Source organism: Geospiza fortis, unplaced genomic scaffold (genome assembly GCF_000277835.1).
Source record: "Geospiza fortis unplaced genomic scaffold, GeoFor_1.0 scaffold130, whole genome shotgun sequence".
Lineage (NCBI taxonomy): Eukaryota > Metazoa > Chordata > Aves > Passeriformes > Thraupidae > Geospiza > Geospiza fortis.
Genome location: NW_005054300.1, coordinates 7,504,805 through 7,518,849, shown reverse-complemented (window position 1 = coordinate 7,518,849; position 14,045 = coordinate 7,504,805). Strand labels below are relative to the sequence as shown.

General features: G+C 38.1%; 2 protein-coding genes across 3 annotated transcripts in view; both read right to left on the bottom strand.

The window, feature by feature from the left end:
- Positions 1-7,625: 7,625 nt before the first annotated feature.
- LOC115948806 lies at positions 7,626-12,972 on the bottom strand. The gene is made up of 3 exons (XM_031063796.1): positions 12,564-12,972; positions 11,620-11,730; positions 7,626-10,473 (listed from the first exon to the last, which is right to left on the bottom strand). Exons 1-3 carry the CDS (start codon positions 12,953-12,955, stop codon positions 10,161-10,163), a joined length of 816 nt encoding a protein of 271 aa, XP_030919656.1. The 5' UTR covers positions 12,956-12,972; the 3' UTR covers positions 7,626-10,160.
- Positions 12,973-12,979: 7 nt separating this feature from the next.
- The window catches only part of LOC102044379 (RNA/RNP complex-1-interacting phosphatase), a 15,694-nt gene continuing 14,628 nt past the window's right edge, over positions 12,980-14,045 (bottom strand). For both annotated transcript variants that reach the window (XM_014310371.2, XM_031063809.1), the window contains 2 exons: positions 14,026-14,045; positions 12,980-13,475 (listed from right to left, as the gene is read on the bottom strand). The exon at positions 14,026-14,045 is cut by the window's right edge and continues 92 nt beyond it. In XM_014310371.2, coding sequence (XP_014165846.1) covers positions 14,038-14,045 — 8 coding nt within the window. In that variant the 3' untranslated portion in view covers positions 12,980-13,475; positions 14,026-14,037. The remainder of the gene's footprint in view (positions 13,476-14,025) is intronic.

The window sequence follows — 14,045 nt, the reverse complement described above, 5'->3', positions numbered from 1 at the left end:
GGGGCCGCGCGGCGCCGCCGTCCTTGCGGGCGGGCGCCGCTCCGGAGCCCCCGCAGTGAGGGGCGGCTGTAACGTTGCGGGCTGGTACCGCAGAGGGGCCGTGGCACACGAGGGTGGCAACACCCAAGGGTTTATAAAGCGACGCCAGCCACACGAGGTGGCGACGGGGCGGCTGCTCTGGCCCGGTCACGGCGCCTCTGTGAGGGGCCACGTTCTTTCCCGCTCTCTGCCGTCGCCCCGGCTGGGACAGTGGCCCGTCCTCCCTCCCAGCCCGGCGGGCCCCGGGCGATGCTGAAAGATCCTGGAATCCCGCCCGGCAGTGCCCCTTGTTCCGGGCAGGCACACCAGGCTCCCAAGTGCTCGCTATCAGCTTCCATCAGATCCAGATTAAGAAATTAGCCTTCGACTAATCATTTAAATTAATGGTCCCAGACTGGTACATAAAGTTAGCTGACGCAGGTAACCTTTCATGTGATAAGTTGGAAACAAAATAACAGATTTTTTTTTCCTGTGATGGCATAAACTTGGATAAAGACATGAATTTGCGTAGTGCTGTATGATAAAGTTTTCCTCTGAAGCCCATTGTGCTGTGAGTGTTTCACACCCAACCCTTCTCCAGGGATTTCTGCTCACCCAGCCTTTCTGTTTGGTCTCCCTCTCCCCAGAGAGTTTACTCTTCCTGTATGGGCTCACTCATTCCATTCCCATGAGCACAGATTCCAAACAAACATTCTAATGCTGTCTGCATTATCACTGTCTTTTGACAGTTCTCTCAAGACACTGGGATAATGCTTCAATCTGTCCTTATCCGTGCAGGTCCAGCCTAGACTTCAGCCTTTCCTAAAGTGTGCCCGGGGTGCCCCTTTCCTGCCTGTCTCTTCTGTCCTTTGGTGGGAGCACGGTGGTGACTGGAAACTGGCATTGAAGTGGCCCCAAACTCAGGGGGTCAGCCTGAGGCCTCTGAGCACAGAGTGTGGCCAGAGCAAAGCACAGGCCTGTTCTTCAGTGGTGGACATGGGTTTTGTCACACTGCTGCACTCAACAACCCAGGTAATGCCTTTTGCCTGTCATGGATCTGATGCAGTAACTACCTTTAAATAGCTCAATATACCTTCTGTAGCTGAATAAACACAAAAAGTACAGTGGATTTAGCTGGACGCCAAGGGCCTCTCACCAGAGTACTCCAAAAACTCCCCACACCTTCCTTTCTGCCATCCTATACCCTCGTTGCAGGTGCACCTGCCTGGGTCCCTGCGCACGATCCCAGGCACATGCCTGCCCCTGTTCTCTGTGTGTACATGTTTGATTTCGCTGTGTATGGGAGGGAAGCAGGGAATTGGGGCAGGGAGCAGCAAGGAACAGACTGAAGGCGGAGATATTTTCCTTGTATGTTTGAGGCTGTTGACATGGATGTATAGCAAACATCCCTGATAGTATTTCTGTGTTTGTTTAGCCAGGAATCAGCAGCCATCCTGTCCTGCTGTGGATGTTATTGAAATGATCCTCAGGTGATATTTCCAATTCTAACATCCTATTTCCTCTAAGGCTCCTTAAAAACAGTTTTAATAGCAGTCAAGGCAGAGGGCACATCAAACATGCAATACAATTTGTTTTGAACGGCTCCCACCTGATAAAAATAAATGCAGGGAAAATACTGGTGGTGGGTCATATGCACTGAGTACTTGTTGAAATGATGATAAACTGCACTTCCAGCAAAACAATCTGCAAAAGACAGAAAGAATGATCTGTTATAGCAGGCATTCTGGAGTCAAACACAATTCATTCAAGTATCACATGATATATATTTGTATTTTGACATGACATTTATGTAAAGCACATCATTACTTAAGTATTCACTTGTATCTTCTGCTCAATCCTTTCCCTATACCCTATGAAAACTAATTCTTCTTTGTCCATGCATCTGTTCAGTGCCTCTGTAAGTCACACCAATTTTGTTTGCAATTCTTTTTTGGACCTATTTTTCAAGGAGTACCTACACATTTCCTTCCTTCTTCTGTTAAAAGAATCCCCCCTGAAAATCTGTTGTGTGCCAGTATACTCTCTCCAACCTGCTCCTAAATTAAATATAACTCAGTAATTTCACTCATTTGGTATGTTTTAATCAGTACTTCCTGCATTCATCTCAACTGTTTTTATTTTGCTTTCTTCCTCCTGCCAGCTGTGTTCACCTGCAGACTCTTATTGCTTGGGCTGCAGATTCACAGTGACAGCAGCTCGGGTATGTGCCCTGTTGGCTGCCAGAGCCCAGGCAGAAAGTGGTGCAGCCTCCAAGAGCTCCAGCTGTGCAAATAGCAGATGACAGAGGCACTGTTTTTCAGGTGGAATCCCCCTGATTAGACCTGACATAACATAATCTTTTATATGTTCTGGACTTTTAGAAGACTAACTTCCAGTTAGTTTTTTGTGTCCTGAAGGTTTGTAGATTTGTATTGCTCAGGATCACACCAGCTTCTCTGTAGCGGTAGGTATAAAATTTGCTGCCTTCTAGCCTGATAAAAAAAGATTTTTTTCATAATAGCTTGCATGTATCTTCGTGTCTATGTTATTTGATTTCCAAATTGCCTTGGAAATCTTTCCTGAAGATAAGCTAGTCTTAGAAGCTTGCCCCTGCTTAGCAGTTTGCTTAGACAGCTTCTCTGCTGGTGTCTTAATCACTATGATTATTTTGATAATCTGGGGAAAAGTTTCTGGGAGATACATTTATGCAGAATGAATTTATGCAGGTAAACTGTGCAGGTTCTTTGCAGCATGTATTTCTTAATAATGCTTTCTGTTCTGAGGTCTGCAAACTAACTAGGTATGTTGTAGACTATTTCTGACATCTAAACTTTAAAATTCTTATTTGTTTTTATATATTTAACTGCTTTTTCTTCAAGTATTATTTGATCTTCCTTGTTCTTATTTGACATTTCATCTCTGTAGGTTAGGCCCCTCCTTAGTAGTGTTGTTAAAATCAGAGTTCTGATTGCTGAAGGATTTTTTTTCTCGAGTAATCTCTTGTTTCTTGCTAGGTAATAGTGTCTCTTGCTATTCTGCTTGATTTTTATTTAAAGGTGTATTTATTTTTTCACTAGTTTCCATGCCAACTCTCATGGCTTTTAATTGTCTTATTTTTACTCCAAGGAGGTGTTTTTAGTAGCTGCACAACCTTCTCAAAAGCCTCTTAATAGAAAGTCAACTTGTTCATGGCTTTCCTTTAAAGTTCTTCACAGTAAGTGCTGGTGGCTGGAGGCTGGATGCTGACTGACAGCTCTCATAGTTTAGAAATACCTCAGATACCAAGGAAGTGCTGGATGCTGAGAGACAAACCAAGGTGAAGCATTGCCACACACAACATGCAGCAGCAACATTTCTGAAAAATGTTTGATGGGCTTCAGTTTCTCAACATCAAACAGGATTGCAAGAACCACTAGGTAGTGAAAATCACCAACATCTAAAAGATTCCCAGTGCCACCAGAGCTGTGTAATTATCTCATTAGATTTCATTACCTCTGATCATATTTAACATTGTCAATTTGAGACAATTTTCCTGAATGAGAGGCTCGTGATATGACAAATAGAGAGGGAAATCTTGTGTTTCTCTTTTTGTGAATTTCTGTTCTCAGGGATTTTATCTCAGGGATTTCTGAACAAATCTCGGCACAGATTTGTTCAGAAGTGTTGCTTCTTGCTCATCTCCATTTTAAACAGATATTCTGTACAACTGATCAACCTTGTCGCAGAAGGTTGTACAACCACCTTGGTTTTGGTAGCCATGGACTCTAATTTCTTCAGCATTTAGTTCCATGATCATGAACTTCCCATTTTCTAACTCGGCTCTACTTTCCACCCTATCTTATAACCCATGAAGACATAAATTACTGATACCCTTTGGAAACTTTTTATGTACAAAACCTGTAAGTTTCTTAGTTTTGTCTAGCAGTTATCTGTGCTATCCTAAGTTAAATAAATATTTTATAGTTTGGGTAGTTTATTGTTCCTGTGGTATTTTTAGTAAATGGTGTTATCTATGCATTGCATATTGTTGGTCTTTTTTTCAAACAAGCTGTTATGTTTACATTTAAAGCCTCCCTCTTTTGACCCCTCTGTGCATGGAACTACACCACTTCCTATGTCAAGAAAGTAACTAAAGTAAATTTACATTCAGTAAATAAACTTAATACTTCATTATTAAGGGATTAACAGTAATAACTTCCATGGACAATTGCATCTTTATACCTGCTCTCTCTCTGACATTTATGATAGCAGAGATCTCCATTTATACATAGAAATATATATATATATATGTGTATATATATATATATATAAAATATTTATCATATACATACACCTACATTTATACATAGATATACATGCATATATACACCTATATAAAAATGAATTTAGTATTTCATATCCAGAAAGAAAACTGAAGGGGAGAAAAGCTCATGTCAAGTATCTAATTGGGCTTGTTTGGATCAAGGTAACAGACACAAAGGAGCCAGTCAGACACAAAGAGAAAGGGAAATAATGAGGTCAAACTCCTCCTATAAGTCTGCAGGTCTTTCTACATAGGCCCGTGGAAAAATGCAACATGAAAATAACATGAGAGAAACAACTAGAGACCTTTTACTAAGTTTTTGTTATCTAAAGTTGTGTGCTTTTAAGGGCTTTTTTCTTTATTTAATTTCAGTAGTCTCTTCTTTATTTTTTCATGACCTAATGCAAGAGGGACATTAGTCTGTGCAGTTAAACAAAAAGTGCATATAATTCCAGTGTGCACAAACTGAATACAAAGAGCATAAATAGAAAAGCACCTCTGTCATCAGGGACATAAGGATTCAGAAGCACACTATAATGCTGAATAAACAAGGCCAGAGGTTTCACATCTAGTCCAGCTCTTTCCAAAAGCTCTTGCTTTTCAAAGATAAAAAAGAAAGCTAATCTGTGGCCATCATCACAAGTTCTGCAGCAGTTAATGAGTTTAATTTAGATTTAAAAACAAGTCTGGTGCACATACCCTTTGCTCTCTATATATTTTAACTTCTATATTTAAGTGATAGAAAGCAATAAGTGTTTTTCTTTTACTTTAATTTGCAAATATTGATTCTCAGAATATTTTTTAGGCCTATGAAAGATTTCCAGCATGTAATGTTGACATGGATGCCAACATTATGACGTGAATATCATAATTTACCATTTACTTTATACTGGAATTGCTACTGAATATCTACAACATGATGTTGATACCAGGATGAGATCATCCTATTTTTCATCTGAAGTGTGCAGACGAGGATCAATCAGCTCTAGCACTTGGATATACCCATTTATACTTCTTTTAAATTTACTGTGTGCATCTCAAAGATGGACTGAGATAAACAGATATTAACAGTATCTCTTTTCTTCCCCTAAAAGAGTTAATCTTGTTTTATGGACTTTTGTTTGGTAGTATAACTCTGAAAGTAAAAACTTCTTTCTGTTTATGTTAGAAGAGGCCCTTTGAAGAACTACATGGGGAACATCCTCATCTGTAACAACTTTATCAGACTTATCTATGTTGAGGGTTCTTTCATCTTCCTTTGTGGAACATTCAGTCCTGAGTGTTCCTTATAAAGGAATAAATGTCTCCTGCTTTCAGTATGTATTGTATTGACCCGCTTGTACTTCTTAGAGAGTTACTTCCGATTTGTTTGTTACACTTTAACTAATTTATAACTGTACGTTTTGTGTGATGGGTACAGTAATAGCAACAGTATCGTGTGTTTTTATGCTGTCCTGAAAGAGTGAGATAAAACAGGTAATAGACAAACCTGTAATAGACAAACTGAATTTTGTTCATGGATTCCTGATACCCAGTAAAAACTGAACTTGTTTTCAATGTGGAATAGGTTTGTGGAGTAGTTTCTTGATTGTCTGAAATTCTCATTGGATTCTACAGGGAATGTCATCAGGATATTATACTACACATAGACTAGATTTAAGGCTTAGAGAGAAGCCTTAATTAGTTTTTAAGATCCCCCATGACTTTACTGTAGGATTAGAGGTCTGAGTGCTCCTGTATTTTTTTGATAACTGTTATTTACATCAGCTCACACAGAGCCACATGCACAGCTCAGAATACCCAGATAAGAAGTTGCCAGGAACTCCTCATCCAGCATGTGTCCTCTTTTTATACCAGTAATCCTTCAGCAGCTTTTTACACTTGCACCTTTTGCACGTTTCTTCCCTCACACTTGTGACTCTCTTCTCCTGACACTTGCATTTTCATTTTCCCTCCTTCATTTTTCTTTTTTAAAACAATTCTTTTCCTGTTCTTTCCCCACAACTCCTGCACTGTCTTCTCATCTCAGGAGGACAAAGAATCAAGTTGCTTCCTCACCTGGGTAATTTTTGTCATCTGTTTTTCTGGCTCCCCACAAGAGGAAGAAAAGGAGCTGCTAGTTTGGTAATTGCTGTCCACTGGAACCATTAAGGCACAGTCTGCTGACAACTGGAGCAAGTAACAGTCAGCCTGGAGAGGAAACAAGCTCTAGTGGTTGGTGACAGCATGGAAGCTATTGCTTTTAGTTTGCACACACATTTTAAATAAACTGCTCTTCACAGCAGCCAAGGATTCCTATCCCCTTGCTAAACCCCAGATGGGGATACCTTCCTTCTTTTCTCAGCACTGAGCAGGTTCTTAGGCCACAAATGACCTTTGGGTGCCTGCATTTCTGGATGCTTCACATAAGACATTTTAAGAAAGAATGGATCTTCTTTGAGAAGATGTTGCTCAGGTCACTGAACTGCTGGTCCCAGCACACTGGTTGTAGCAGTGCCCTCCAGGTTCGATGGGTAACATCACTGATCATTTTTGCACACACAAAGAGAAAGCCTGCAGCTTGCTAGCAGTTACTTCAGAGCAAATAAGCAGGGAAGGATCCCAATTACACTTGTGGCTTCTTGTAGGTCATTTACCTTTTGCCTCAGCTGAGAGAAAAAACAATCACATGCAAACCTTTCTAGCCCTTTTATAGGTAACCTTGTTCTTCACACAGAATGCTGTACACTGTAGATTTCTACATATAAATTTAGTTGAATCCTTGTGTCCTGGTTTCCTGTTGGAGCTGACCTCTCCTTTTCCCAAGGCATTCTTGGGAATCAGCCTTCTGCACAGAGCTCATATGAACTTTCAGGGTTTTCCAGGAATCACCTGAACATTTCCTAGCTCAGGATGATCACAGCTCAAGGCAAGCTGACATGAAGGCTTCACCATCTGATAAAAATCCAATGAAAACCTGACTTCAGGACAGCAACAGAAAAGTTTTCTGAGAGTTCAGTTCAACAGTTATATATATTAGAACTGTTACAACTTCATTAAATAATTTTGTGCTCAGTCTGGATTTTCTGTATTCTTGTGTTTTCTTCAAAACTTCACACTCAGGGCAGTGGGAAACCAACACTATCTGGCTTTTTATGCTCTGTGATACAGCAACAGCTAGTTCGGTTTGCTGAGAACATACACAAAAGAGACCAGCAAAATCTTATGACCTTTTTGTACAACTGTGAAATAAATAAAAGTATTGTGTTTTAGTTATGAGTGCTGCTGTAACAGATTATTCCCTTAAAAAACAAGAAACATTTAATTTCATTCTCTACCATGTGAATTTAATTAGCAATTAAATAGTACAGATGTGAACACACAGTGATGAACCAATCTGTGGAATTTGAGATAAATGTCAACTGGAGTTCGTAATACATTATGTGGGCTTCGTTCTGTATAATTCCATCAGGAACAATAGGGTGGAGAGCCTTATCCTAAATTATAAATAAATAAATACACAAACAAAACTATATCTATTTCCATATAGTCTTCTCAAAACCACTTGTGGAAACATCATGTCTAACAATATTCCCTGAAGACAGACATTCAACATAGGCAGGAAAGTGACATTTGTTTTGTTAGATAACAGAATTGCACCACCTGGTTGTTTGCACCTGAACCCTCAAAGGGTCCTGCAGGAACTGACAAGGGCTGGTAAGAGCTGCTGCTGATCTTGACTTCTTATGCCATGTTTCTTCTTCATTGAGCCTTCCACTGCAGCAGGTCTCCAGTCTGAAGTAGTAAAAGGATTGACTCTAGGGTCACTGCAATCCTAAATAACAAACCCCAAAACAAAAATACAAATGGGCAAATGTTTTCTGCTCTTTATTCACTTTATGAATACTGCATACATAGTAGGAAAAAACCTCAAACAAATGCTTGTAATAGCAGTCTGTAATTCTTGAGTTCCTGCTGGAAAATGCCAGGAAGGGTGTTTTTTGTTGATTTTTTAAAAGAATCTATAGTAGCCCATGTTGCAGATCTTTCTTGCTTCCAAATAAAGAAGTGTAGATAAAGATTCTCATCTTACAGCTCAAGTTTTAAAAAAAAAGGGAAGGCAAGTGAAGGAACAAATGCCTTTTCATAACATTTAGTGTTCAGTTCCACAACTGGTTTATATAGACAGGGCTTAATTCCTGAGACCACATGAATGAAGCTCACCATCAGATTTGATGGCAAATACAATTTAATGGGAAATACAAAGCTGCTGTGAAAATGAGAAAACTATTTACTTTGTACAATGAACAAAGCCAAAGTTGTTCTACCAGTTGCACAGGCAATGAAGCATTTGCAGTATGAATTTATACCCATGGAGTCCTTTGACTAGGGGAACTGTTTGCATGTGTTACCAAACAACAGGAGTTACAAGATACTCCAATCTAGTTCTTGTTTAGTACAGAACCACGAATTCAGAAATCTGGGTTTTATGACATCACTAAAAGCCAAAAAAGAAAACTTTTCTGGGTTTTGGTACATACACTTTTTTTTCCAGTTTTCTAGCGTATACCTAGACCCTCTTGCTCTCTTGCTTGATGCTTTAAAGCTTTGCTTTTAAGGCAGTGTCTTAACTGTATGACTTAAGTAGCATTGCATTGAATAATTTTAATATAATGCTCTACCTTTGTCCTTATTTATTGTGATGCCCTTTCAAGTATTACTTCATTAAAATGTAATAGTAATGAAAAATGTAGGTATTTTAATTTACCTAAGTGCTATAGTAATACTGTTTTCCATCCTAGGGAATGATTTCCTTATCCATAGTAGGAGTTCTTGGTGCTACTGAGCAGCTACTGGCATAAATTCAGTTACTGTTTGTTGCACAACCTTTGTGAGAGCCACAGGCACTTCAGGAGACTGTTCAATACATGACCATTAAAAGGAGCTCACCTGAACAAGTTTGCTGTTCTGATTACATTGCTCTGCTGTAAGAAGAAACTAGTAAACAACAGAACTGAGGAGTAGGGCAGGTGTGACTGACAAACAAGGAGGTGTAAGTACATGGGCACCAGTGCCCTTGGCCAGTCGAGACAGTGAAGCTGACATACATGACCTACCTTCCTTAGGATTTGTTGCTGAGAAACTGGTGAAATTTACCTGCAGTGGGCTATTCTGAAACATAGATAACCTAAGGGATCAGGAAAAAAATACACAATCAGGATGAGATATTGCAATTACCGAAAAGCAAGTTTGACATTTAGAATATTCAAATTCCACTTGTTTACATGTTCTTAGCAATCTGGGAAAAATTCTGCTATGAAAAAGAATGCAACTAGGCCAGTTCAGTGGATAGTACCGATTATATGGAAGTAAACTGTGGTGCTGCAGTGACTTTTAGCAGTAATTCAAAGTTCTGTTTTCAAAACTGTACATAACCTGGCTTCATTAATTTCTAAGTATTATCCCTATAATTTCAATGCTAGTCTACCTGATAGTGCAGTGTTTTATTATGCATCTGGAAATCACATATATTTTAAAGAACTGCAAAACAAAAAACAAACACAGTCACTCAGAAAGTTGTTTGTTTTAAGGGGTTATTTCTTTCAGGGTTGCAATTTTACTAAAAGGAAGGACTGCTTTAATTCCATGTGTACAGAGACATTGTCTCCACTGACACTTAACAAATACAGCCTAATAAATTCAAAGAACCAAATATCAGTAGAAGCTAATCTTACAATAGAGATCTGTTCTTTACTACTGAAAGTTTCATTTAACTAATTTGCTTAAAAAAAAATTGGTCCACATACAAAATAAAATGGGTAAAAGTAATTCTAAGCTGAGCAAACACTGTCCTTTTTATTCAGTTCCAGTTGTAGCGGTCTCTTGGTGGTAAATCATAATGGGATCTCTCATCCTCTTCAGGTCCACAGTCTAGTGGCAGACCATAATTGTAATCAACTGTTACAACTGCTAATCTTTTACTTTGTTCCATGCCACTGGTAGTTTCACCCTGAAAAGGCTTTCTTTCATAGTCTATTGAACTATCTTCTTGGTGTATGGATGAAGATGGGTGCATTGTTCGTGAAGAGTATGGTGCAAATCTGTTTTTTCCTCTATGAAATTCCTCTGAGGGATGCACTCTCCTATTGTCTTCAGGACAATGTGGTCGATTACTGCAAGAACAAATATGAACAGTGAAATTCATAGAAATAAAGCAGTTGATTTATTGTTGATGGCCACCACTAGAAATTAACTGTGTCTAACACTGAAAGAACAATTCGAACCCTCATTCTCATTTTTATCCCCTGAAATTAAAATCCTCTCTATGGATACTGCAAACTTGTTTGCATTAATTTTCCAATTCTAGTGATTAAAATTACAACTCTTTACAGTAAGTAATTCTACTATAGCAAATTTTGTTTCAAGTGCTGTTTACAATTAAAATTACCTGTTTAGTGGTAAGATATCCTTATCTTTACCTAGAGATTGTTTTTTTCCTAAGTCCATGTTTTCATTTTTGTGTACAATACGTAACAATAGCTGTCTAGTACACAGCCTCAACAGGCAAGAATGTATTCTGGAAAATATTTTAATTATTAATTTTTCTGCAATAGAAGACTCACTCTCCTATAAAATACATACAGAATGGTCTAAAAAATGCAGATACTGTGTGTGTGTATATATATATATTTCAATTCTGTTTACTTTCAAATACCTTCTTACTTGGTAAAGTAAGTGGTGTATAAAGCCAATTCAAAACAATCTTTAAAATTTTAAAATCTTCTCCCTTACTGAACCATAGATTCACTCAGACTGGAAAGGATCTCTAGAAGTAGCTAGGGTCACTCAAACTAAGTCTCATTAGAAGAGTTTGTACAGGGGCTATGTCCATTCTTAAAGGATGTGGGACAATGGCTCTGGCCAACCCAGTTCAGTGTCTGCCCATCCTGCACAGTAAAACTCAGCTCGTTGTACACAGCACTTAAGAGTTAAATACAGCATCTGTGCTTTGCTTTTTTGCTCACTGACACTTGATTTTCATATTATGTAGTTCATTAGCTTGAACTGTGCTTGCCATGTCAATGATTATGTCAGGGATTCACACAATAATAACACTCAAAACTCAGTATCAGTGGACCACAAATTAGTCACATTTAGTTGCTCAGTGCTCAGATCCAGTGGGTTAAACTGCATTTAAGCAAAAAATATTAACACAGATTTTTACACTGTGCAGTTAATTTGTATTTCTTAGCTAGGAAACAGGGGGAGTAATACAACAAAGGTAAATCAGAAAACAATGTATAATATCTGATACTTACCTGTAATTTCTGTTAAAGTCATCATTATCAGACCCGTAATCTCTGTGAAGTGAAGGAGATGAGGAGAAATGAGGTTCTGGTACATTTTCGTGGGAAGGAAAGGACTGACTTCTGCAAATGACCAAAAGAATTTCATGTTAAGAAGACTGCCAACAGTTGTAAGATTTGGGGAAAAAAATACACATCAAATGAAATAAAATATTTTTTCTTTTAATAAAGATTACTTAAAATTTTAATAAAAATTGTAATAATTTTAATACCTCAAAATAAAAATTGTAATAATTTAATACCTCAAAATCATATGCTTCACTGTAATAACATTCTCTGTTTTAGCTGTACAATAGAACAAATTAAATCAAACTTAACTAGTCCAACGAATCTGAAACACATTCTGCATTATTAAAAGTATTTTGAAACATGTCAGAACCCAATAGGTTTATTAGTAAGTGATGTATGTATCTGTGAGAATATAATGCAAGTTCTGAAGCAGATTTCTAACAAATTATTAACTCATGGAATAAACAAAGGCAAATCAAACTTCCTTGTAGCACTCTTGTTTATCTGTGTTTGGCTGAGGGCATAAATAAAATTCCATATCCTCTTTTGTCCAGAGGACTTCTTTTTAAGCATAAGTTTCTGTACAAAACAAAGTGGGACAAGAGTTTTGTTTCAAGCTGACTAAAAGGCAAAGGAAACACAAATTTTACAGCACAACCTTCTAATAAAGGAAACACTGGCTTTTGAAGCTGCAACACTCCAGCTTATATCTAACTCTAAGTCAAGTAAGTCAAAACGAGAAAAGTTAATGAACTGATCATTTATATAGAAAAAGGATGACTGATTTTTAAAAAAATAACTTAAAACAATACTTCATTTAAGTTAAAACTGCTGAGGTTTACACTTTTATTCTCTATTTCTGTTTGTACAGCTCAAGGATGCTTTACCTGTCTGAACACCATTCATGCGGCAAGTCATTGTGACCTGGATGATCATGAAAAGGTCTTGGTCTTTGCCCGTGCCCTTTATTACCATAATCAAAATCTTTTGATTGAGTCTGTTCCTGTAAGCCATCATAAGGCTGAGGGTCATGAAAAGGTCTGCACCTTTGTCCAGGACCTTTATTATCATAATCTTTCAGCTGCATCTCTGTTTTTAAGTCATTACGAGGCTGGTGATCATTGAAAGGTCTCAACCTCTGCCCACGACCCCTCTTAAGAAATTCAAAATCTCTCAATTGCATCTGTGATTGCAACCCATCACGTGACTCATAGTCATGAAAGGATCTTAGTCTTTTGCCAGGACCTCTACTGGCAGAATCCAATTCTTTTAACTGCATTTGAGTCTGAAATTCATCATGAGATTGGTGGTCATGGAACAGTTTTCGCCTCTGGCCACGGCCCCTGCCACCGAAATCAAAATCCTTTGACTGCCTGTCTTCCTGGAAATCATTAGGAGATGGATGGTCAGGAAAGGATCTCTGCCTCTGTTCCCGTCCTCTGCTGAAGTCAAAAGACTGTCTGTCTGCTTGCAAATCATCATGAAACTGGTGCCCATGAAAAGGTCTTAAACTCTGTCCATGTCCCTTGCTACTGAAGTCTAGGTCCTTCAGCTGCGGGTCTTCTTGATAATCATCATAAAACTGGTGATCAGTAAAGGCTCTTTGTTCTGGTCCCCTATTGTAGTCCCAATTTCTCATCTGCACTGATGCTCTTAATTCATCCTGAGTTTGATGCTCATGAAATGGTCTTCGTCTTTGTCCAGGCCCCTTATTAACGAAGTCAAAATCTCGCAATTGCATCTGTCCTTGCAAATCATTGTGAGTGTGGTCATCATAAATTCTTAATCTTTTCCCAGACCTGTTAAGAAGTATTGAATATCATACTTAAAAGTGCTACAAGTCATTAATGAAAACAATTCATTTTTAACCAAGAATTTACATGAAAGACCTTCATCAAATATGAAGGTATCAAAATTATTAATAATCTAAACTGTATGTAAGATTATAAAACCAGTGTTAAAGCAGAAGCTGTGACATTCAATTGTAATTCTACAGTACTTGTTAAACAGGCAAAACCAGTGATTCAAAATTAATTAAAAATAAGTGCAGACTATTGTAGAATAATTAAGAAGGACAGGGAAAGTAAAACTGAATTTTCCTAAGTGAACTAATTACTTACAGACTTCTAACAGCATACATTCCCTTTCTTATCCATATCTTGTTGCTGTTTTGTCAAATTCTGTAAATACATTTTACATGGGTAGGCTAAATTAATAAAATCTCTTTTGAGTATCTATGGTATTTTCAATAAGAAACAATTATTTTCCATTGTGGCTTTTTTGTGGGTTTTTTGTTTTTGGTCGGTTGGTTTTTTGTTTTGTTTTGAATTCCATTTTTCAGCCTATTACCCCTGAAAATCTTCATTTGG